Below are 21298 nucleotides of genomic sequence, written 5' to 3' on the forward strand. Positions count from 1 at the left end.
CGACGTGGCAAGTGTGTATCTCCTTAAAATAAGTTTTTTTGGAATCAATTTTAAAATAAGTTTTTTTGTTACATTATTTAATTAATTTTATTTGGTTAAATACACCCTTAATTAAGTGATTTCCTTTTGAGAATGTCCATGTTCTTAGCCTAAATACAATATTATACCTATAAGCACACACCTAACTGCTCCCCTTTAAGGATGTCCTACGAGATTAGCGTTTGCGACGTGTACCGTTTTGACTTGTCTCTGAAGAGGACCCTTCTTTGGCTCTACCATGATTCCAAGCTTCTTTTCTTACAACCTTGCTTTTTATCATACAAGTTTCATGCGTGACCCAATCACATTTGTCATGTTATCATGTGTTATTTAGTTTCAGTGTTTGTGTATATTTTTAAAAAATTATCAAAAAATGTCAGTAAGACCAATTTTCTTGGGTTTACTTGGATATTCATTTTACTTTTGTTTTCGCAAATCATTAATTTATAAGATTGTTCAGAGAAGGGTCCGCTTAGCAATGGTTGAAGTAGTTCACGAGTTCTGTTTGTTTCTTCTCTCAATTTTTTTCATAAAGCCAAACCAGATTATGGTGTTAAAAAGATGTAACCCTTTGTTCAAAAAAAAAAAGAGATGTAACCCTTGTATTTTTAAATTGAAAACCGGTTAACAATTTTATTACAAGATCCGTTTCATTTTAATTGTCGTTTTAGACTTCGGAACACATATTAAAAAAATATTTAATTTTATATATTTACTAAATAAAAATATTATTACCAATACACCTAACCACATTTCAACCAATTGGAAAATAAATTGAAATATAAAATCAATAAATATATTTATTTTGAAACGAAAAAATTTATTTTACAACGACAACTAAATTGAAACGGATGTAGTATATATTTATTTATACTCAGAAAGTATAGTTTTATTTTTTTCATCTTTTGCCTATTTTGATCTTTCACTCTACTCTAAGGGAGAGGCAGCACACTGACACACCATAGCTCGAAGTCTTGTGTTGTGTTGTGTTGTTGGAATGAGTTTAAAGAACATTGCCCCACATGTACTCCATCGCATGGATTAAGATTTCTGGACTATAATACAATGATTTCCAATAATATTGCAAATTTATGATAATATAAATGTAGATCTGAAAAAATAAACATTTTTTGTATATGTAAGTAAATTGATAATTTTTCAAGATTTTCAAGTATATATTAATCTAATATGGTAAGTGATTAGTTTACAAAAAAAAAATATGGTAAGTGATTTCACAATTATTGTATATATATATTTTTAATTATTGTAGTTTAATTGATTTATCTTCAATAAATATTTTATTAAATTATGTGATTATGGAACAATTTTAGTAATATAACTAATTAACTACACCGCCCCCATATATAGAAATTTTGACTTCAAATGTAATAGTATCTTATATATTAAAACAGAAGTCACAACTTTGATTCATGTCTGATTTTTTTTTAAATGGATCTAATGGACCTATTCCTAAAAAGTCATGTTACATTTAATCTCTAATCTTATCATTTAAATTTTGGACATACCAGAAAATTTTATTAGGCTATTAATAATTGTATTTAAACAATAGATGATCCATTGGATTTATAGATAGTATAAATTAAATAGATATAATTTAATGTTGTAATAATAGACCTCTATATGTTAATTATTTAAATATTTGTCGATGTTAAATTTTAAAATTATGAAGATTTTTTTTTAAATAACAAAAATTTAACAATGATTAATCTTTACTACCTTAAACCAATGAAAACAAATTTTAAACTAGTTTATTTTAAAAATTAAATAAAAACTAAATGTTTAATTATTTACTTGATAATATAAATCTGTGAAGCGAAAAGTTTAATTTTTTAAAATTTTTTTAAATTTGTGAAATGTTACAATTTTTTTGAATATCACAATAAACAATATTTTACTAATCTTTATATATATAGTTACAATTTTAATAATGAAATAATAATCCGAAAATATATATATAGAAGAAGATACAAATACATGTGAAAGTTTGAAATAATTTATTCAATGAAAAAATATACCGTAAATTTATTATATTTTAAAAATTGATAGACATATATATATATTATAATATATACCAATTTAGAATGGAAAACAAAATGTTTATATAAAAATAAATGAAATCAAAAAACTGATCGACATCTGGTTAGTGTTACAAAAAGATGTAATAGTATTGATATCTTGATATGTTTCTGTATATGTTTGTTGTGAATATTTATTTTTGTGGGTCGCCGTCTATAAAAAACCGTCAAAGGAAACCGTTACTTCTCAATCTCAACACTACCCCATATTGTTTCTCTATTCTCTCATCTCTCTCCATCTCCTTCCCCTCTTCTCTCTCAATATATTGTTGAAACGAATCGAATGCTTTGTGATCTCTTGAAACTCTCTGATACATTTCAAGTTTGATCTTTCTCTAATTTTCATTTGATCACCTTCGGTAGTTTTTGAATTAGTTCACTGTAGGATCCATTTACAAAGATGTTCGTGAAGAAGCTGGTCGAGAAAGCAGGGAAGAAGGTACACACAAACTCCTCTTTTTTTTATCGAACTGTTCATCTTCTTCTGCAATTAGGCTTTCCCAGATTCAGTGTGAGAAGAAAAAGAAAAACAAATATCGAAATTGAAATTTACAGATATCGAAGTTAGATCGATTGTTAGAATAATATTTAATTTTAAAAAGAAGAATTTTCCTTGGCTACGTTATTATTACATATATTTGCTTTATGATGATTAAGTTCGTACTTGTGTCGGATTAGTAACACAGATCTTATTAACTTGTGAATGTGACTGTTACTCTGTGTCGGTTCTTGGTTAGCCCAGATGTTTAATCCAGTTTGACACTTTAGTTAAAGTAAAAACAATTATGACGTAAGATGTTTTTGTCGACACGCATGTTTCGTGTCCTAAATTTTTGAAAAGTCGCATTAAATGCGTATCCAATCTAGTTACTAACTATCTGTTGACTTTTGACTTATCCACACCATAAGAACCGAACCGGTATGTTTAGTGTCTCCCAACCGAACCGGACGGTTTAGCCAGAAAAACAGAACACAATCATGCAGCTTTTTACCATTCTGCCACCATTGTTGCAGCCTGGAGGAAGCTCATCGGAAGGGCTGAGAGCTAATGACGTTGAGCCACGTGTTGTATTACACTATGGAATCCCATCAGGAGCTCACTTGTTTGCTTATGATCCGGTTCAGAAGATCCTCGCAGTTTCCACCACGTAAGAGTTGTAAAGAAAGTTTATTTTTTCCAAATTGTTTCACTTTGTTGTGAGTTGTGACATATTGTTTTTGAATTCTCAGGGATGGTAGAATCAAGTTGTTTGGGAAAGATCAGACTCAGGCATTACTAGTGTCAGAAGAAGCATCCACAAGCAAGTTTACTGAGGTGCTGCTCACTTACATTATCTATGTGTTCTCTCTTCATAACAATAATGGTCGGTACTGAGATATAGCCCACCTTGATTACAATGACATAGCTTGACATATTACTTTTGATTCTCCAGTTTGTTCAGAACCAAGGACTTCTTCTCAATGTGAATTCCAAAAACCAGATTGAAGTAAGGCATTTTCTTGAATCACTCAAAGTAGTACTATAGTAGCATTTGAATTCTGGTCTGAAATCTAAAGTTCACTCAGGTTTGGGACTTGGAGAAGAAGCTTATGTCTCATGTTCATGTATTCAACGGAGAGATCACATCTCTCAGGGTTATGCAACATACACCTTACTTGTATGCTTTCATCCTCAACCTTCTTAACATACTTTCTTGATCAGTTCTGGATAATGAAAGCAAGTGTGTTTTTTGAACTTGCAGTTATGTTGGAGACTCTTCTGGTAATGTATCAGTGTTGAAGATCGATCAAGATTCTAGTCAAGTGATACAAATGGATTACACTATACCTTATCTAGCATCAAATGGTAATTAACCAAACATACCAAAAAAAAAAACAAAGGGTCTCTTTGGATTCTTGAAACATCTTCTTGTTTGTGTTAGGCTCTCCAGTTGAAGCTTCTGATGATACTTCAGTTGTGAGCATTCTACCACAGCCAACAGCTGAAACCAAAAGGTAACATATCAAACACAATCTCTTTAGTGAAAAAACAAAGAGAATCATTTACACTTTATCTCTCAATCTTTGAAGGATTCTACTAGTGTTTGGTAGTGGGTTTATAACGTTATGGGACATCAAAGAAAGCAAACCAGTTCTCAAAACAGGAGGAAAGCAGGAAGCAAAGAAAGCCACTTGTGCTTGTTGGGTTTGCCCTTCAGGAAGTAGAGTAGCCGTTGGATATAGCAACGCAGATATTCTAATATGGAGCATGACAGAGAGTTCTTCCATGGTCTGCAAGCTCAACCTCGGATACAAAGCCGAGAAAACACCGATAAATTCTCTAAAATGGGTCTACGCTGAAGGGAAAGCAAGCAGAGTTTACGTCACCGGATCATCCTCAAACTCCTTGCAAGTGGTTTTACTTAACGACCAAACCGAAGTTAAGATGGTTAAGCTGGGGCTTCATGTATCTGAGCCTTGCGTTGACATGGAGATGATCATAGCTGATGCTAAACAGGAGACTCTGCTTGTTCTTGGAAAGTCTGGACGTGTGTATGCCTACGATGATTACATGATTGAGAAGTATCTAATCCAATCTCAGTCCAAGTCACCTCCTTCTCTCTCTAAGGAGAGTGTTGTTAAGCTGCCGTTTTCAGATTCTTGCGGTGGTGTTACAGTAGGAAAGTTTCTTACAAACTCTTCACACTTGCTGAATCTCGCTGACGAGGATTATGCTCAGCTGGCGAAAGATACTGCACCGTTTCTTCCTTCTCAGATAGTTTCAAAGGAAGCTTCTCGTTCTGCTCATTTTCCTGGTTTCACCAAAGTTAAGAATGTTTACATCACGGGACATAGTGATGGAAGCATTGGTGTATGGGACATGTCCTGCCCTTTTCTCATTCCTGTCTTGTTCCTGAAAGAACAGGTAAATTTTCATAGACTCTTGTGTTCATGGTTCATAAAAAATTGGTGCGGCGCCTAGGTGGCAAATCAGTCCTAGCCGAAACGATTCTCTAAAAATCCTATATATACGGTTCAAATCGGTCTAAACCATTTTAAATTGGTTTAAACTAAATAATAATGTTAGTATTAATCTACAATTTTGTCTAATTTCTTTTGTTTTGTATATCTAATTTTGATAATTCATCCAAAAAAAAAATATAATTAAACCCAAAAACTAAAATATTTTTTGTATAAATGAAAATATATAAAATAAATCAATAATTGGTTAATGTTTAGGCCCTCATAATCCGACTAGTTCCTAATCTTCTACAAAGCTAGTTACAGTCTAGTGACTCTCAATGTACTTCTGTCTCTGATGTGAGTTGCTTAGCAGGCTGATCAAGATATATCATCACGTGGAACTGCTGCATTAACAGCTTTGCATTTCGACAGCAACTCAAGGCTTCTTGTCTCTGGTGATCAGAACGGAATGGTTCGCCTTTATAGGTTCAAACCTGAGCCATACCTAATAGAGAACAGTTTCATCCCTTTCCAAGGTATGTTAGAAGTTAGCTTTACTATCTTGTGTTGTGTCTTCATATATTGATACTCTTTTGTGTTGCAGGAAGCTCAAAGAAAGGGAATAACCATATTGTTCATAGTGTCAAGCACATAAAGCTCACTGGTTCCATAACATGTATTCAGAAAAGCCAAAACTCAAAACATCTCGGTATTGGATCAGATCAAGGACATGTTTCTCTGGTTGACGTTGAGGAAGCTACTGTGTTATACACAAAACACATTGCTAGTGAGATATGTCCAGGGATCACCTCCTTGCAATTTGAGAGTTGCAGTGTGCAAGGATTCGAGAAGAATGTGTTGGTGGTTGCTATGAGGGACTCGTCTGTTTTTGCTTTGGATAGTGATACAGGAAACATGATTGGAACAAACATGGTTAAGCCTAAAAAGCCATTCAAGGCTCTGTTCATGCAGATTCTAGGTAGATTATCACCTCCTTTTTAAGTTAGTAAACAAAAAAAATCGAGATCTTAAATGATTCTTATTAAATGCAGATGGAAAACAAGACTCTTCAGGAAATGGAGAGAGCATAGTTGAGGATGTTTCGACAAGGCAGCCTTCGGTTTTGCTTTGTTCTGAGAAAGCTATATACATCTACCCATTGTCTCAAGTTGTCCAGGGAGTGAAGAAGGTTCTTCACAAGAAAAAGTTTAGTTCTCCATCCATTTGCTCAGCTTCTACCTTCTATGGAACCTCTGGTGTTGGTCTTACACTTGTCTTCTCTGATGGAACTGTTGAGATAAGGTGAAAACGCTTCTGTCTTTTATGTCTTTATTCATATTCAAGGTCACTGATGCTTTGAATTGGGTCAGGTCTTTGCCAGAACTATCGCTGCTAAAACAAATTTCCATTAGAGGCTTCACATACTCTCCACCAAAACAAAACTCACTACCAGAGATTACCATATCTGCTTCATGGCATGGAGATCTAGTCATGGTACCCTTCAGAACACACACACTCTTTGCAAGTTACTAGTAGTAAGTACTCAAGTTGGATCTTCTTTCTTGATGCAGGTGAATGGAGACGCTGAACTTATTGTCAGCTCAGTCTTACCTCAGAAGGAAACATTTAGGCTTGTGGAATCTTTGAGCAGAGTTTACAAGAAAGATAATGCGGTTTGTCAGGATGGAACCACTGCATCAGCGGTTGCTTCATCTCCAAAAGAAAAGAAGGTGAAGCAACATTGAACTCTACAGCTATCTTTAAACACACAAATGCGTAAGCTACTAATCCATGTTGTATTATGTGGTATGTTACAGGGCATGTTTGGTTCTGTCTTCAAGACTAAACCCAAGCGTGCAGCTGATACAGAAACAACAGAAAGTACCAAGGAAACTATTGAGGAGCTTTCTAAAATCTTCACCACAGCTAATTTCCCATGGAACAACAATGTTGAGCGTAGTAGAGAGAGCAATACAGTTACTAGAGTTGACGATGAGGAGTTGGATATAGGTACGGTCTAACATATCTTTAGTGATGTAATAATTAAGTCTGTGTATGTTTCTGAATCTTCTTGTTTGTAGATGACATTGATATCGAGGATGATGATGATCATCATCAGCAGCCTAAAGAACAAGGGATATTGTCAGGGATTAGTAAGCAGAAGCTGGCGAGTAAGTTTACGAGCTTCAAAGGTAAGCTGAAGCAGATGACGGCTAAGAATGAGAAGACTGTTATGAGCAATGAAGAGAAACATGAGGAGAAGAGTGGCGCATCAGTCGACCAGATCAAGAAGAAGTACGGTTTTGCTTCTTCGTCCGAGGTAAGCATCTCTATTAGCCTTCTAGATAAAGTTATGTAGCTTGGCTCAGCGGTTTTATATTCCGGTGCAGGAAATGGGTGCTGCCAAAATGGCTCAGAGCAAACTTCAAGACAACCTGAAGAAGCTACAGGTACTTGATATCAGATTCCACATAGTCTTTGATTGTTTCGTAGACTTAACAGCCGTTTTGTAATCTATGCAGGGAATCAGCTTGAAGACGACTGAGATGGAAGATACTGCGAAGTCTTTCTCCTCTACGGCTAAAGAACTGTTAAATGCTGTGGAGTTCAACAAACAAAGCTCAAAATCTTAGCACTCTCTTTTTCTCTTGTTCTATTCATATTTGTTTAAAACTATGTGACAAGTACCATTTGTTTGACTATATTTATTGATGTAGATAGCTTCTCTAAAGTTTTATACTACACCTGCAAGGAGTTTTTAAGCTTTCTTTTAATAATAAATTGAGAAAAATGTATAAACCAAAATTCAACCTGTAATCCCACAAAAATGACTTGTTTGTAGAAAGGTGTATTCGACTTGAGAACAGGATGTAGTAGAAGATAAAATTAGAGGCATGCAAAGCAAACACATGGATACCATCTCATAAAACTAGAAACGAAGTTCAAAGCTAAATCCAAAGTTATCATGAGGAAGTTGGAAGAAGAGAGATGTGAATTAATCCCAGTTAAAACATAAAAGGGACTTTCTCCCTAAAACTAGTAACGCTAACACATAACAGAAGAGAAGATACTTCAATTAAACAAACTGCTGCTGCTGATCCATCATTTTAATCATCATCTTCCTCCTGTGAAAGACCAGATCAAATAAGTGTTAAAACTAGATATAGTAGTAGCAACAGTTAACAAATGCACACACAGTAGAGGAGAGACTTTTTTAATCAAAAACTAGTACAAGCACAAACCTCATCACTTGCAGCATCTTCCTCGTCGTTGACCTCAGACTTGGACTTGTCAGAGTCATCATCTCCAGCTGTACTCGTTCCATTAGCCTGCAAAATTAAAAAAAAAAAAACATTTCGAGATTACATTTGTAGTCTAACAGTAGAAGAAAGAAAATGACAAAAAAAAGAAAAGAAAAAAGAGAGTAAAATATACCAATTTCATGTTGTATTTTTGCATAGTCTTGGCGTATTCAGTCTTCTTGGTCTCAGCCTTGGCTACATAAGGAGCTTTATCCTGTTTCATTCCAATTTTGAAATTTTTTTTTTTTAAAAAAAAACAGATCTAAAAATTTCAATTGAAATTCGATTCGATAAACAACGAGACTCACTTCAGCAGTCATTGATTTCCATTTGGCTCCAGCAGCTTTACCAACCTAAAATGATTCAAAAAAAAAAACTAAGTAAGAATCATATGGTAAAAGTAGTGATTGTAGATCTCCAGATTAAGCACTACTACTTACAGCTCCAACGGATTTGTTGTCAGGGTTAGCTAGATTGAACTCCTTTCGGAATCCCTCCCTGAATCGAATTAATTAGCAAAACCTCCCTAATCAATCGCGAGAACCAATTGCGAGAGAGACTTACAGGAAGACGAAGAAAGCACTTGGAGGCCTCTTAGGCTTGTTCGGATCCTTCACCTTCTTCCCTGCTTTCTTCCCTCTCGTCTTCAATCTGTGTGACAAATCCAATTCGAATCAACCAAAATGCGGAAACAAACAAACAGCATCTCAGATTCGCTGATACCTCTCGTCAGTGCTCTTCGCTTGCGCTTTGCTTTCACCACCTTTCATCTCTCGAGATCTGCGATAGAGTACAAAAATGAGAAGACGAAGAGTGGACTCGGACTTGACTCAGAGAGAGAGAGAGAGCTTTTTTTTACCTGTGAACGAACGTTTGGGGTTTTTTTTGTTTGTTTGTTTGACGGATTCAGATCTCTCTTTTTTTTTTTTTCCTTCGCAAATCTGATGTGTTGTATTTAAATCAATTCCAGATTTTTATTTTTAAAAATACTATATTTAGTGATGTGGCGAGATTTGCCAGGTAAGATACTGTACTTTGGATCTTGACCGTCCATCTGACTACGTTTCGTAATCTGATTTCATTTTCTTTGCGCCACGCAAATAACAATTGGCGCCAATTATTTATTTTTTAGCGGAATGAGTTTTTTTTTTCATAAATAAATATTCTTGCTACCCACCATTTGCATTTAATATATTAATTAATAATTGATGACTCACTCGTATTTTCACATACCATCTTAATCATTGATTATGCCAGATGACCGTTTTGGGAGATTTCTCCCAAAATATCTATGCACTGGATAGTAACCGCTGGAATAGACGTCTATATTAATGTTAAAATCACTGTGATATACTTTTAAGCGATAGTTAGATATAACTAAAAATATAATTGTTATCAGCCGCAAAGCCAGTGATTTTTTATAATATGTTCACCAATATTAAAGTTTAATATATGGTATTTCCAAGTTTGAGAAGAAGCTTTGGAAAATATTTTTTTTTATATTTCGCTTATCACGTTGTAGTAGTTTAAGGGTTTGGGATTTAACACATAAAATCGGAAAAATGTAGATCAATAACATATTTTAAGCAAAACAATAACTGTGTGAAATAAAAAAAAAGTATAGCTCCTTTAATTTAGAAAACATAGTTGCATAATAAAAGAAATTGAAAGTTATTTGACCTTCTAAATTGTAAAGGTTTTTCCAAATGCGACCAACACGTGAGACTTGCTGGTGGTTCGTTCTTGGAAGTTTCTTCTCATCTTCAAGGTCGTCTAATGCAGAGCTCTCATGGCGGCGAAGGTGGTGACACTCACATGCTTATGTTGCTTGCTTGAGAAAACTAATACACTAAACCGAAACGATTTACACTGATTCAGTCTTCTCGAAACAGAGATCACCTCATCGAGCAGTAACAAAACTGAGTACGACACATTTATCTATAAATAGATTTTCAACGTCTTCTTTCAGCAATTCGAGGCGGTTCTCAAGAACGTGAGTGCTCTTCTAAATGCATGAAAGCAGATATGGAGAAAATGGTTCTTTCATTAACACTTGGCATCGTACTAAAGTTTCATTGCTTTGTCGTCTCTACGGATCTGTCAACTTAATGGATCAGATGGGTTACCATTTTTAAAAGAAACGTATAGAGGAATAAGAAGAAATCTTTATTGATGCTATGATTATATTGAGAGGATTGATAAATCAACTAATCGAACTTGAAGTTGAAGCTTTATCGCGTAAAAGTGTTCGTCGGAAAAAAGTATATATGGTATGAAGTTCTTTTAAATGAATGTTAGTGTGAACGCATTAAATTCATAATTTTGGTGAAAAACGTTCTCTGCGTGACACCTAAGCGTTTTATTAAATAAAAACTTCTCGTGAAACCACGTCACCACGTCACATTTTTTCCCAATAAACTTTTAAGGTAAGTTTTAAAATTGCTTATACTTTCGTATACAGGGAATGAACACTCACACTTACACTCACTCCTCCTGATGTTGATTAATAAGAAATACTATTGTTTTCTCATTTCTGTAAACGTTTAAACTTTTATTTTGCCTGAATACGACAAATATATATATGTTTTTATCAAATATAACTGGTAGATCTATTACAATTTATACATATTATCAAACAAACAAGGGGAACAAAAGAAAACAGAGCCTTGCAAAATATATCAAGGTCTCGGGCTTCATCTTATCTTCTTCTCTTACAAACGTGAAAGATTCGAACCTACTGGAAAATAAGTCACTATGATCGGAGCTCTCGAAGTATCATCAGCTTTTCTTTTTGGTTTCTCCAGAGACATGACTTTCGAGTTACTAGTACTACCATCGTCTGAGCTAATCCTTGAGCTGGATTTTGGAATGAAGCAACCAAAGAAGGACGCGAAGAGAGACATGATCTGAGTTTATAAGAAAACGTGTGTAGAGTCTTTAGAAGATGGCTGATGTTGTTTATGTTTGGTTTCAGGTTACTGAAGGAGAAGGTTATGTTATGTATTTATACCACAAAACCAGCTACGAATATTCCTGGACACGTTTCTTGGATGTGACCTCTATTATCTTGCTAGCCAAGCTTTGCCCTTTCCTCAAGTACATTTGACTATTCATACATACTAGTGGCCGAAGTGGACAAAAATAGTGATATTCTCTTCTTCTTTTTTTGAAACTCTATGATTTAAGTTAGAGGCCATTGTCTTCATATCAATATCCCATCACGTTTTCTGAAAATAATATCTCGACTCTATATTAATTTGGGCCCATAAACTATATAAAAACAAAATTAAATCAAACCCAGAATGCAACCCATTAATAATTGTTTTTTCATTAAAAATATATTGAGCCCGGCCTAGCAAAGTCATATCAACCGTAAAACATAAAACTAGCGCAGCGCACGACTTTAAAGAAGGAAACCAATAGATTCGGAGGACTTCAAAGAAGGACATATAATTTCTAAGGACAGAGAATTTCCAGAGCCAAGAAGAACAAGAATCTCTGATATCCTTCTCTTCCACTTAAATATTCTAGGTCTTTTTTTCTTAAAGGAGATTCTAGGTCTTTTAGTAGAAACATCAAACATAAAGTTATTTAGGACTTCTGCGAAGTCTTTTGGTATCTAGAAATGTTAGTCACAAAGGCTAACAGCCTAACAGATTCTAAGTCATGTTGGTTTTGAGTACTTTTTGTTTTGGTATCATGACTTTTTGTGATGGGAAGCCGGAAATAATTCTTCTTTTTGGGATAGTGCAGTTAGGTAGAAGATCGAATTCATTTCAAAAGCTTGGTTTCTTAAGTGATCTAGATCAATCTGTAGTCAAGATTCAAAACTTTCAAATGTGTGATGATAATTTAGTTAATGCAACTAGCTAGTGTATTTGTGTGATTGAGTGGTCCTATTTGTTAGCTCGTGCTTTGAAAATCTACACCGACACAACAAAGACCAGATTAAATTAAGGGACGTGTAGCGTATAATGAGGTTCCAAACTTGATAGACCACTTCAAGTGTGTATGTATGTGCGAGTGTCCGTTTACAATGACGAAAACATGTCTTTGTTAAATTTCTCTCCATTTGGACCAAAATTTAGTTTTCACCTAACCTGGGAAAAAAAAAAATTCAATGTTTTTCATAATTTTTTTTGTTTAATATTGAAACGTTCTGAGCAATTTACAAAAATGCAAATCTATTTTATCCAAAGCAAATAAAATTGAAATTTAATGTCAATTGTTATTCCATATGAAAGCAAATCTCTATGAAATTACTATATGAGAAGTTTATGATCATTTGAATATGTTTTAGTTTTATTGTGATAAAAGCAAAAAGGATGACAAAATTCTTATCTTTATAGAAACTTGTTTAAGAATAATAGATACCGAATGATTACTAAGGTTTGTGGAAAATAAATGAATAAATTTCACAAAGACACTTTTAAGCATTTACAAAGAAACGACCTTTTTACTTTATAAAGGTCCATTTCACATCACTGTACATAGTATATAGAGTATTTTATTCTGTATATTCGATTATATATGTAATAACTGAAAATAGCTTATGTCACCGTGTTAGTAGATCAAATGGTTAGGAGATCATTCAAGGGGAATAGTACAAGACCATTAAACGAAAAACCTAATCCAGAGTTCTTGGTTATTTATATAGTTTTATAAATCGAATTTTTTCATCCTGTTTTTCTTCTTTTTTCTAAATGACCAAACTATTGCTATGATGTGAACATGAGTTCTAAAAATGTGGAAGACAGTGAAACTATTTATAAATTTCCGAAGTAAAACAAAGTTCTAACAACTTTTTTTCCAGTTCACACGTTCATATTGAAAATAATCTGGCTAGGATATTATTTGGTCGATCTTCTTGGCATTTTCTTATATAATTTTAATTTATTTTTATTCAAATAGAAAATGCATAAAATTGACAAATAAGACCATAGCATGGAAAATGTCATATTAAAGAATGGCGGGTTCCTCAGACCTTCTCTCCTTCCACAATCTAAAAGAAGAACTCTAATCTTCTTATATATCCCCTCAAACTTCCTTCCCTTTTTTTGTTTGGTTTCACCTTAATCAAGATTACATTACAAAACTTATTTAAGCAATTCGAAACTCAAACAATGAATGCTTCATAGATACTTGATCATCCACTAGCTCTTGTCAGAAACAAGACATAGAAAGTAGAAGACAACTGATCAAATGGGCCATTGCATTTCATCCCTCTTCTCTTCCTCTCCTTCCAAAACAGGTCTCCACCATAGTCATGGTAATTAATTACTAATCTCTAATCATAAAACTCTTCTGCATGTTCTTGTTTATTTTTAATCTGTTTGTCCTTGTGAATGATTAATCAGCCTCGACGAACAACCACAGTAACGGAACAGAGTTTTCTTCGTCGTCAACAACCACCACCGCCGCAACGTCCAGCAGCAGCGCCGGACGACGGAGCCAATTCTCCGAGGCCATAAGCGAGAGCTCCGGTGGGATTATAACTGATTCCGGTCAACTACTGGAATCACCAAATCTCAAGGTCTACACCTTTCTTGAACTATCGACGGCGACCAAGAACTTCAGGCCGGACTCGATGTTGGGTCAAGGAGGTTTCGGGAAGGTTTACAGAGGTTGGATCGATGCCAAGACTCTTCTTCCTTCAAAAGCCGCCTCCGGTATGATCGTCGCCGTCAAAAGATTGAACTCCGAGAGCGTTCAGGGTTATTCAGAGTGGCGCGTAAGATCTAAACTCTCTTAATTTCAACTAAAAACATAATTATTTTCAGATTTTGATTACTTCTTTGATGGGAAAACATACAAAGAAACCAATAATTACGTTATTCGATCTAACGAGTTGACTATTCTAATCCGGAAACGACCAAGACTTTCTGTTGCAAGTCTTGCACAATGGTTTAAAGAAATATTAGATAATAATAATATAGAACATGTTTGTACTAAGATTTAGGAGATAAATAGTTTTAAACTCAGGCGGCTATAAGTCTTAAAGTTATTTATCAATTGTCTAATAACACTGACAACAAATTCGCTTTATGATTGTTACTGCTGGACTTCGTCTATAATATCATTAGCTATTATAATTTCATTAAAGTAATACTGGTAAGAGTCAGAGAAATTATAAGTTCTTCTATTTATTTTTTATAAAATTTTCTTTAGCACGGTCAGTTTAGATATATTTTGGAGTTCAAGATCTTTTAGCTGGTTTATTGTATATTTTGACGGAACTATATTAGTCTTTAAGTTAATTAAGCTAAATGAGATTTTGTGGGTTTTGTTTTTTTTATGACAGTCAGAGATTAACTTCTTGGGGACGCTTTCACATCCAAATCTGGTGAAGTTATTAGGATACTGCCGTGAAGACAAGGAGCTTCTCCTTGTCTACGAGTTCATGCCCAAAGGAAGCCTTGAGAATCACCTTTTCAGACGTAATTAAGATCTTTAAAATCCACAAAACACCATCCAATCGTTGTCACTATGATTGTTTCGTTTTTTTATTTACTCTGCATGATCTTCATTTGATTCAGGGGGCGAGCCTTTTCCTTGGGACCTAAGGATCAAGATTGTGATTGGTGCAGCTCGTGGTCTTGCGTTTCTACACGGCTTGCCAAGAGAAGTCATATATAGAGACTTCAAAGCCTCCAATATTCTTCTCGATTCCGTTAGTCTAATTAAAACATCCATTATATGATAGTCATGTCAATTAGTAGAATATTTAATCGTTTGCCTTGGCTAATGATATTTTGTTTTGAAATTGTTAATCTGCGCAGAACTATGATGCAAGGCTTTCGGATTTCGGTTTAGCAAAGTTAGGACCATCACAAGAGAAGTCACACGTCACAACTAGGATCATGGGCACGTATGGTTACGCTGCTCCTGAATATATGGCAACAGGTACACTTAGAAAACATAGTTTATTTTATAATTTGAATAGTCAGATTGCAGTTGATAAAGGTTTAGGTTATTTTCTTCATCCTCAGGACATTTATACGTCAAGAGTGACGTCTATGCGTTCGGTGTAGTACTATTAGAAATAATGACCGGACTAAGGGCACACAATACAAAACGGCCCAACGGACAAGAGAGTCTAGTCGACTGGTTAAGACCAGACTTGTTAAGCAAACACGGAGTGAAACATATAATGGACAAAGGAATCAAAGGTCAATACTCATCCAAAGTCGCAGCAGAAATGGCACGCATCACACTCTCTTGCATCGAGCTAGACCCAAAAAACCGACCACCCATGAAGGAAGTAGTCGTCGTACTCGAAAACATCCAACGCATTAATGTTGTTCCAGACCGTTCTTCCACTAAAGCGGCTGTTGCTAGCTCTTCTCGTTCCTCGCCACATCACTATCAGTATGGATATCGAGCTGGTGCGGCTGGGGCTGAACGGAGGAAGTCGCCAAGGCCGTCGCCTGGAAGGGTTGGAGTACAGAAAGAAATGGCTGCTTGATGTTATTTATTTATCGGCCATACTGATACGATATGGTTTCAGAGTCTTTTTGATTCTATTCTATTCTATTCTATTTTTTTAACTCTATTCTATTTTGAAATCAGAGTAACTAAAATTTATTTGGGACCATATTATTGGAGTGTATAGAATAGCGTTTTCTTGTGTTGTTGTATGAGATACTAGAGTCTAGAGAGTTGCTCAACCGTTGCAAGATGGAAAGTATGTGAAATTTAATCAAATATCATGTTAGTACATTATTTTATTAAAATGCACATAATCACAGTATATTATATCAATAGCACGTTCGTTTTGGATTTATAGTAACCGAATTATTACTATGAGTCTATGATGTGCACATGAGTTCAGAGAGACATGAAATAAAACTATAAACAATAACAATATTTCCAAACTAAAACAAAATTATCAACTATATTTTCAAATCACACGATCATAGAGTCAAAAGCTTTGGCAATTTCTTGGCATTTTCGTATGATATTTTCTCGTGGAATATCAAAAAGACTTGCATTAAATGACAAATTAGACCAAAACATTGAAATGGTCAAATAGATAGTGGTGTGGGTTCTTTCCTTTAATAATTTGACTTTTTAGTTACCCCCTTCCTCACTCTCAATCTTCTTATATCCCCCCCAAGTTCCCGTAATTTTCTTTTTCCATGACAAAAATTATATTACTACTCGATCATCCCTTGCTCGTCTGAATCCGTAAACAAGAAAAACAAGAAGAAGAGTAGTGAAATGGGTCTTTGTAATTCATCCCTTTCCTCTTCCTCACCGTCCAAAACAGGTCTTCAGAGTCATGGTAATCAATCTCTTTGACTCCAAATGCATAAGGTTCTTGTTTTTGTCTCTAACTACGTCATGACGAGATTTTCTTGGCAAAAGTTTTCGAACATCACACTTACTGATCTCTCTCTTGCCTTTGTGATATGGTTACTCAGCCTCGACGAACAACCACAGCAATGGAACAAACAACAGCGTCGGAGGAGGAAGCCAATTCGTGGAGGCTTCGCGCGAGAGTTCCGGTGTGTTTATGAGTGATTCAGGGCAGGTGTTGGAATCGCCAAATCTCAGAGTCTACAGCTTTCTGGAACTCAAGACGGCGACCAAGGGTTTCAAACAGGATTTGATGTTGGGTGAAGGAGGTTTTGGTAAAGTTTACAGAGGTTGGATCCATGCCGAGAGGCCCGAGACTCTTGCTCCTTCTAAAGGCGGCTCCGGTATGACCGTCGCCGTCAAAAGATTGAGCTCCGAGAGTGTGCAAGGCTTTGAAGAGTGGCGAGTAAGTCAACAAACGACCTTAATTATTTTGCGATATTTGTTTCTTCATTGACGTAGTGGTTACGTAATTTCAACAAGCACCATTAATTATTTGACTATTCCAAACGACAGACGACCTTGACTTTTTACTGCCCTCTTGCATACTGATTAAAAGAAATATCAAATTATACTATAATAAATAAACATTTTAATACATCGTTTAGGAAATAACAGTAATAAAAATTCAGGCATTTATTCAAAAGATTATGTTACCTACCAGTTGTTTAATACCCAATTAGAAATGGTTTATTGTATCTTTTGAAGAAAACAAAATTTTGTCTTCAAGTTACAGAGCTAAATTTTAGAATTTGTGGTTTTGATTCTGGACAGACAGCAGTTAACTTCTTGGGTGTGCTTTCACACCCGAATCTGGTGACGTTACTAGGATACTGCCGTGAAGACAAAGAGCACCTGCTTGTCTACGAGTTCATGCCCAAAGGAAGCCTTGAGTATCATCTTTTTCAACGTAATGAAGATTTTTTTAACTGTTCATTGTTATATATCAAAGACTGATTCATAAACACTTCGATTTGGTTTCAGGAAAGGAGTCTTTTCCTTGGGATCTAAGGATCAAGATTATGATCGGTGCAGCACGTGGCCTTGCATATCTTCACGGCTTACAAAGACAAGTCATCTACAGAGACTTCAAACCTTCTCAAATACTGCTCGATTCCGTTAGTCTAATTAAATTATCATTATATGATAGTCGCGTTAATTAAAAGAGAATCTGTACTTTTTTTTGTTTTCTTAAATATTTTATCGTTTGATATATATCCGCGCAGAATTATGAAGCAAAGATTTCAGGTTTTGGACTAGCAAAGTTAGGACCATCACAAGAGAATTCACACGTTTCGACTAGGGTAATGGGAACATTTGGCTACGCTGCTCCTGAATATTTGGCAACAGGTACATAAATAAGGAAAAACATAAACGGTAGTCCATCCGTTTCAAAAAGATACATATTTTAAATTTTTCACACATATTAAGAAAACACATTAAAACTTAATCGTAAATGCATTGTTTTTTGTGAATAACAATTTCCCATAATTTTTAGCCAATAAAAATCCAATAAACATCATTAAATTTTTTAAAAATTACAATTTTTCATTAAATAATACATTGAAAAGGTAAAAAAGTATTTTTTTGAAACAATTTTTTTTTTCTAAAACGTGGATCTTTCTGAAACGGAGGAAGTAGTTCGTTAGTAATTGTCACTAATTTACTATAATAAACAGTTATGGACTTTGACAAAACCTTAGATTTTACGTTGTCAAGTACTAGTCTCTTCTACCTCGCTGATATTAATCATTCAAGATTTTTTTTTTGATGACTAAATAATAAACTCACCGGTTGGTTTATTTTCTTCACTTTCAGGCCATTTATACGTTAAAAGTGATGTATACGCCTTTGGTGTGGTCTTACTGGAAGTACTGACCGGACTAAGAGCGTGTGACCCAAAACGGCCTCGCGGACAAGAGAGTCTACTCGACTGGTTAAGACCTAAACTCTCAAGCAAACACAAAGTGAAACAAATAATAGACAAAGGAATCAAAGGTCAATACTCATCCAAGGTGGTGACCGAATTGGGACGTATAACACTCTCTTGTACCGAACCAGACCCGAAAAACCGACCTCACATGAAAGAAGTACTGGACGTACTCGAAAACATCCAGTGCATTAACGTCGTCCCAGGCCGTTCTTCCACTAATTCGGCCGGTGCTAGTACTCGAAAACATCCAGTGCATTAGCGTCGTCCCAGGCCGTTCTTCCACTAATTCGGCCGGTGCTAGTTCTTCTCATTCGATCCCCACGTCACTATTAGTATTGGTATCGAGTTGGCGCAGCCGGAGCTGAACGTCAGCGTAGACGGTCTGGAATAAAGAAATAAAATGGTTGTATGATGATCATGATGATGTTTTTTTCAACGCACAATAAGGTTTTAGAGTCTCTTTGGTTTGTGTTACAAAAAAAAAAAGAGTCTTTGGTTTTATGTTTTAAGATGAGAGTAACTATAATGTGTTTGGTGAACATATTATTTGTGTTTTGTGTACAATAGGGTTGAATTCTTTTTTTTTTGTTTTATAACCGTGATGTGATCTCAAATGCTTTCTAGGCCCAATGACTAATCATTACGAAGTCTGCAGGATCCGCGTTTTCTTACCAATTAAAACGTTCCGGATGGCCAAGAGGAATCGAACCCAGAAATAGGGTTGAATTCTTTGTGTTGTATTACATACTAATTAACAAAAAGAAATGATTCACTTTTAGATTTTTTTTTTTTTTTTTTTTTTTTTTTGATAAACCCTATCGGCTGATCTGGTCGGTCCCGAGAGAAACACACTTAATGCTACAGAGTGGACTAGCCCGAAAGCGTACCACACTGCCTGACCCGAGTTTGGAATACTTTCCGACTAATGCCAGGGGGTGGACCAATCATCTGTTATGGCCCACCATGTAAACCACTTGGGCCGAAGCCCAAGCCCAGACTGGCCAAGTAGTGATAATTTAGTTCCCAGTGGGAATCGAACCCAAGACTGATGTGGGTACACACCAAGTCCCAAGAGATTGCCACTAGGCTACCAACCACTTGGTTGACTTTTAGATTTTGGAAAAAAGTATGAAGTGAGGAGTGACGAAAATATTACGTTTCAGTTATGGTTTGGATGTGGACAATTGTTCACATTTTCACCAATAAACCACACCATTATTGAAGTTAATTCTTGCATCTCATCCTCGTATTCCATTTTCGCTAAGAACATCCTCATATTTCATTTACCCGTGAAGGGTTTGCGGTGTTGTACACAGACGTACAAGTCACCAAAATTATTTTTCACATGCGCATGACATAATAATCCCAGTTATCGCCTGTATATTAATCCTGAAGCATTACAACATGTTTTCATAGCCACGTATTATTACTAGAATGATTTTGGAATTATTAGAAAAATAAGTTGGTCCATATGCTTTTTATTAAACTAACTATCAAATTAATTAATAGTGTACAAAATAATATTTTTTCTTTCCTTAAATAAAAGCTACAGAATTACTTAATATGGTTAATATATGACAATTAATGATTATGAATAATACATATTTGATAAAAAAAAATTAACCTCTTTCTTTTTTGTTTAATTTTATACTATTAAAAGAAATTAAACAATCACATTAAGCATATAGTAAAAAAAATTAAATTTTTTCATATATGTTATATTTTGAATTTTTAAAAACTAATATAAATTACTAAAAATGGTAAAAGTCCCACATTAAAATTTTTGTGATCAATGGTTTAACTTTTTTTTTGTTCAATCAAGATACAAATGATCATATATCATAGGGGTGGACGTTCGGATACACGTTCGTGTTTCTATCGGATATTTCAGTATAAAGGTATAGAACCCGTTCGGGTATTTCTACACTTCGAGTCGGATTCGGGTATTTTATGTTCGGGTTCAGATATTTTGGGTCGGGTTCGGATATTTAAATTTTGAAAGAAAAATAAATAAATTATTCATTGTTTAAGTTTTTTTTTGTATTTAAAATATATTTTAACTTAACTTTTTTTTTTAATTTTTAAAAGATTATACTATTAATAGGTTTTGAGATAAAACTTTTAAAATAGAAAGACACTAATTTAGTTGTTGTTTTGAAATTTTAGATGCAACTTTTGTTAATGCAAGAAACAAGAACTTGATATGTATTTTAAGTGAGTAGCAAATAATTTTATCCATAATTATATGTATATTATCTAATTTTGAGCAATAAAAATCATTAATATAAACATTTTGAATAAAACGAGAGATAAATTAGAAATATAGAGTTAAATATACTTACGTTTGGTTATCTTCGGATAGTCATTCGGGTTCGGATATTATCCGTTCGGATTCAGATATTATCCGAACTGGTGAAATAAGTAATTTGTTTTGTTGTTCTAATTAGATGTTCTTAGACCGAGCTGGTGAATATATACTAGACAAACATTTATATTTCGTGTTTGCACTTATATTCTATAACAGCTTGATATATTAAATTTGAACACTAACCTGTTAATATAGTTTGCCGATGATTTTGTTTTCAAAATTTTGATTCTTAGATATGTATATGGACTGAAATTAATTT

At 34.6% G+C, this 21298-nt stretch overlaps 5 protein-coding genes across 7 annotated transcripts; 3 read left to right on the forward strand and 2 right to left on the reverse strand.

Moving 5' to 3' along the window:
- Positions 1-2274: 2274 nt before the first annotated feature.
- Positions 2275-7844, forward strand: LOC106306600. Of its 2 annotated transcripts, none has more exons than XM_013743272.1 (17): positions 2275-2574; positions 3150-3283; positions 3366-3450; positions 3569-3622; positions 3702-3793; positions 3878-3981; positions 4058-4130; positions 4206-5040; positions 5449-5614; positions 5683-6057; positions 6131-6380; positions 6449-6572; positions 6650-6808; positions 6896-7088; positions 7160-7398; positions 7469-7528; positions 7601-7844. In XM_013743272.1, exons 1-17 carry the CDS (start codon positions 2536-2538, stop codon positions 7709-7711), a joined length of 3093 nt encoding a protein of 1030 aa, XP_013598726.1. In that variant the 5' UTR covers positions 2275-2535; the 3' UTR covers positions 7712-7844. The 2 variants fall into 2 exon arrangements, with proteins under 2 accessions (XP_013598726.1, XP_013598727.1); XM_013743273.1 differs by having other exon boundaries at positions 2276-2574; positions 5452-5614.
- Positions 7845-7975: 131 nt separating this feature from the next.
- Positions 7976-9332, reverse strand: LOC106306601 (high mobility group B protein 4-like). The gene is made up of 8 exons (XM_013743274.1): positions 9240-9332; positions 9104-9160; positions 8945-9031; positions 8821-8878; positions 8689-8733; positions 8514-8594; positions 8321-8407; positions 7976-8203 (listed from the first exon to the last, which is right to left on the reverse strand). Exons 2-8 carry the CDS (start codon positions 9148-9150, stop codon positions 8186-8188), a joined length of 423 nt encoding a protein of 140 aa, XP_013598728.1. The 5' UTR covers positions 9151-9160; positions 9240-9332; the 3' UTR covers positions 7976-8185.
- A 1597-nt stretch (positions 9333-10929) lies between these two features.
- On the reverse strand, positions 10930-11345 carry LOC106304647. Its single transcript, XM_013741049.1, has one exon. It carries the CDS (start codon positions 11281-11283, stop codon positions 11092-11094), a length of 192 nt encoding a protein of 63 aa, XP_013596503.1. The 5' UTR covers positions 11284-11345; the 3' UTR covers positions 10930-11091.
- A 1996-nt stretch (positions 11346-13341) lies between these two features.
- LOC106301637 (probable serine/threonine-protein kinase Cx32, chloroplastic) lies at positions 13342-16011 on the forward strand. Its single transcript, XM_013738088.1, has 6 exons — positions 13342-13649; positions 13738-14111; positions 14682-14817; positions 14917-15050; positions 15160-15283; positions 15370-16011. Exons 1-6 carry the CDS (start codon positions 13583-13585, stop codon positions 15843-15845), a joined length of 1311 nt encoding a protein of 436 aa, XP_013593542.1. The 5' UTR covers positions 13342-13582; the 3' UTR covers positions 15846-16011.
- A 432-nt stretch (positions 16012-16443) lies between these two features.
- On the forward strand, positions 16444-19250 carry LOC106302211 (probable serine/threonine-protein kinase Cx32, chloroplastic). Of its 2 annotated transcripts, none has more exons than XM_013738748.1 (6): positions 16444-16664; positions 16804-17144; positions 17513-17648; positions 17723-17856; positions 17965-18088; positions 18557-19250. In XM_013738748.1, exons 1-6 carry the CDS (start codon positions 16601-16603, stop codon positions 18928-18930), a joined length of 1173 nt encoding a protein of 390 aa, XP_013594202.1. In that variant the 5' UTR covers positions 16444-16600; the 3' UTR covers positions 18931-19250. The 2 variants fall into 2 exon arrangements, with proteins under 2 accessions (XP_013594202.1, XP_013594203.1); XM_013738749.1 differs by having other exon boundaries at positions 16607-16696.
- The last annotated feature ends 2048 nt before the right edge of the window (positions 19251-21298 follow it).

This window comes from Brassica oleracea, chromosome C7 (genome assembly GCF_000695525.1).
Source record: "Brassica oleracea var. oleracea cultivar TO1000 chromosome C7, BOL, whole genome shotgun sequence".
Classification (NCBI taxonomy): domain Eukaryota; kingdom Viridiplantae; phylum Streptophyta; class Magnoliopsida; order Brassicales; family Brassicaceae; genus Brassica; species Brassica oleracea.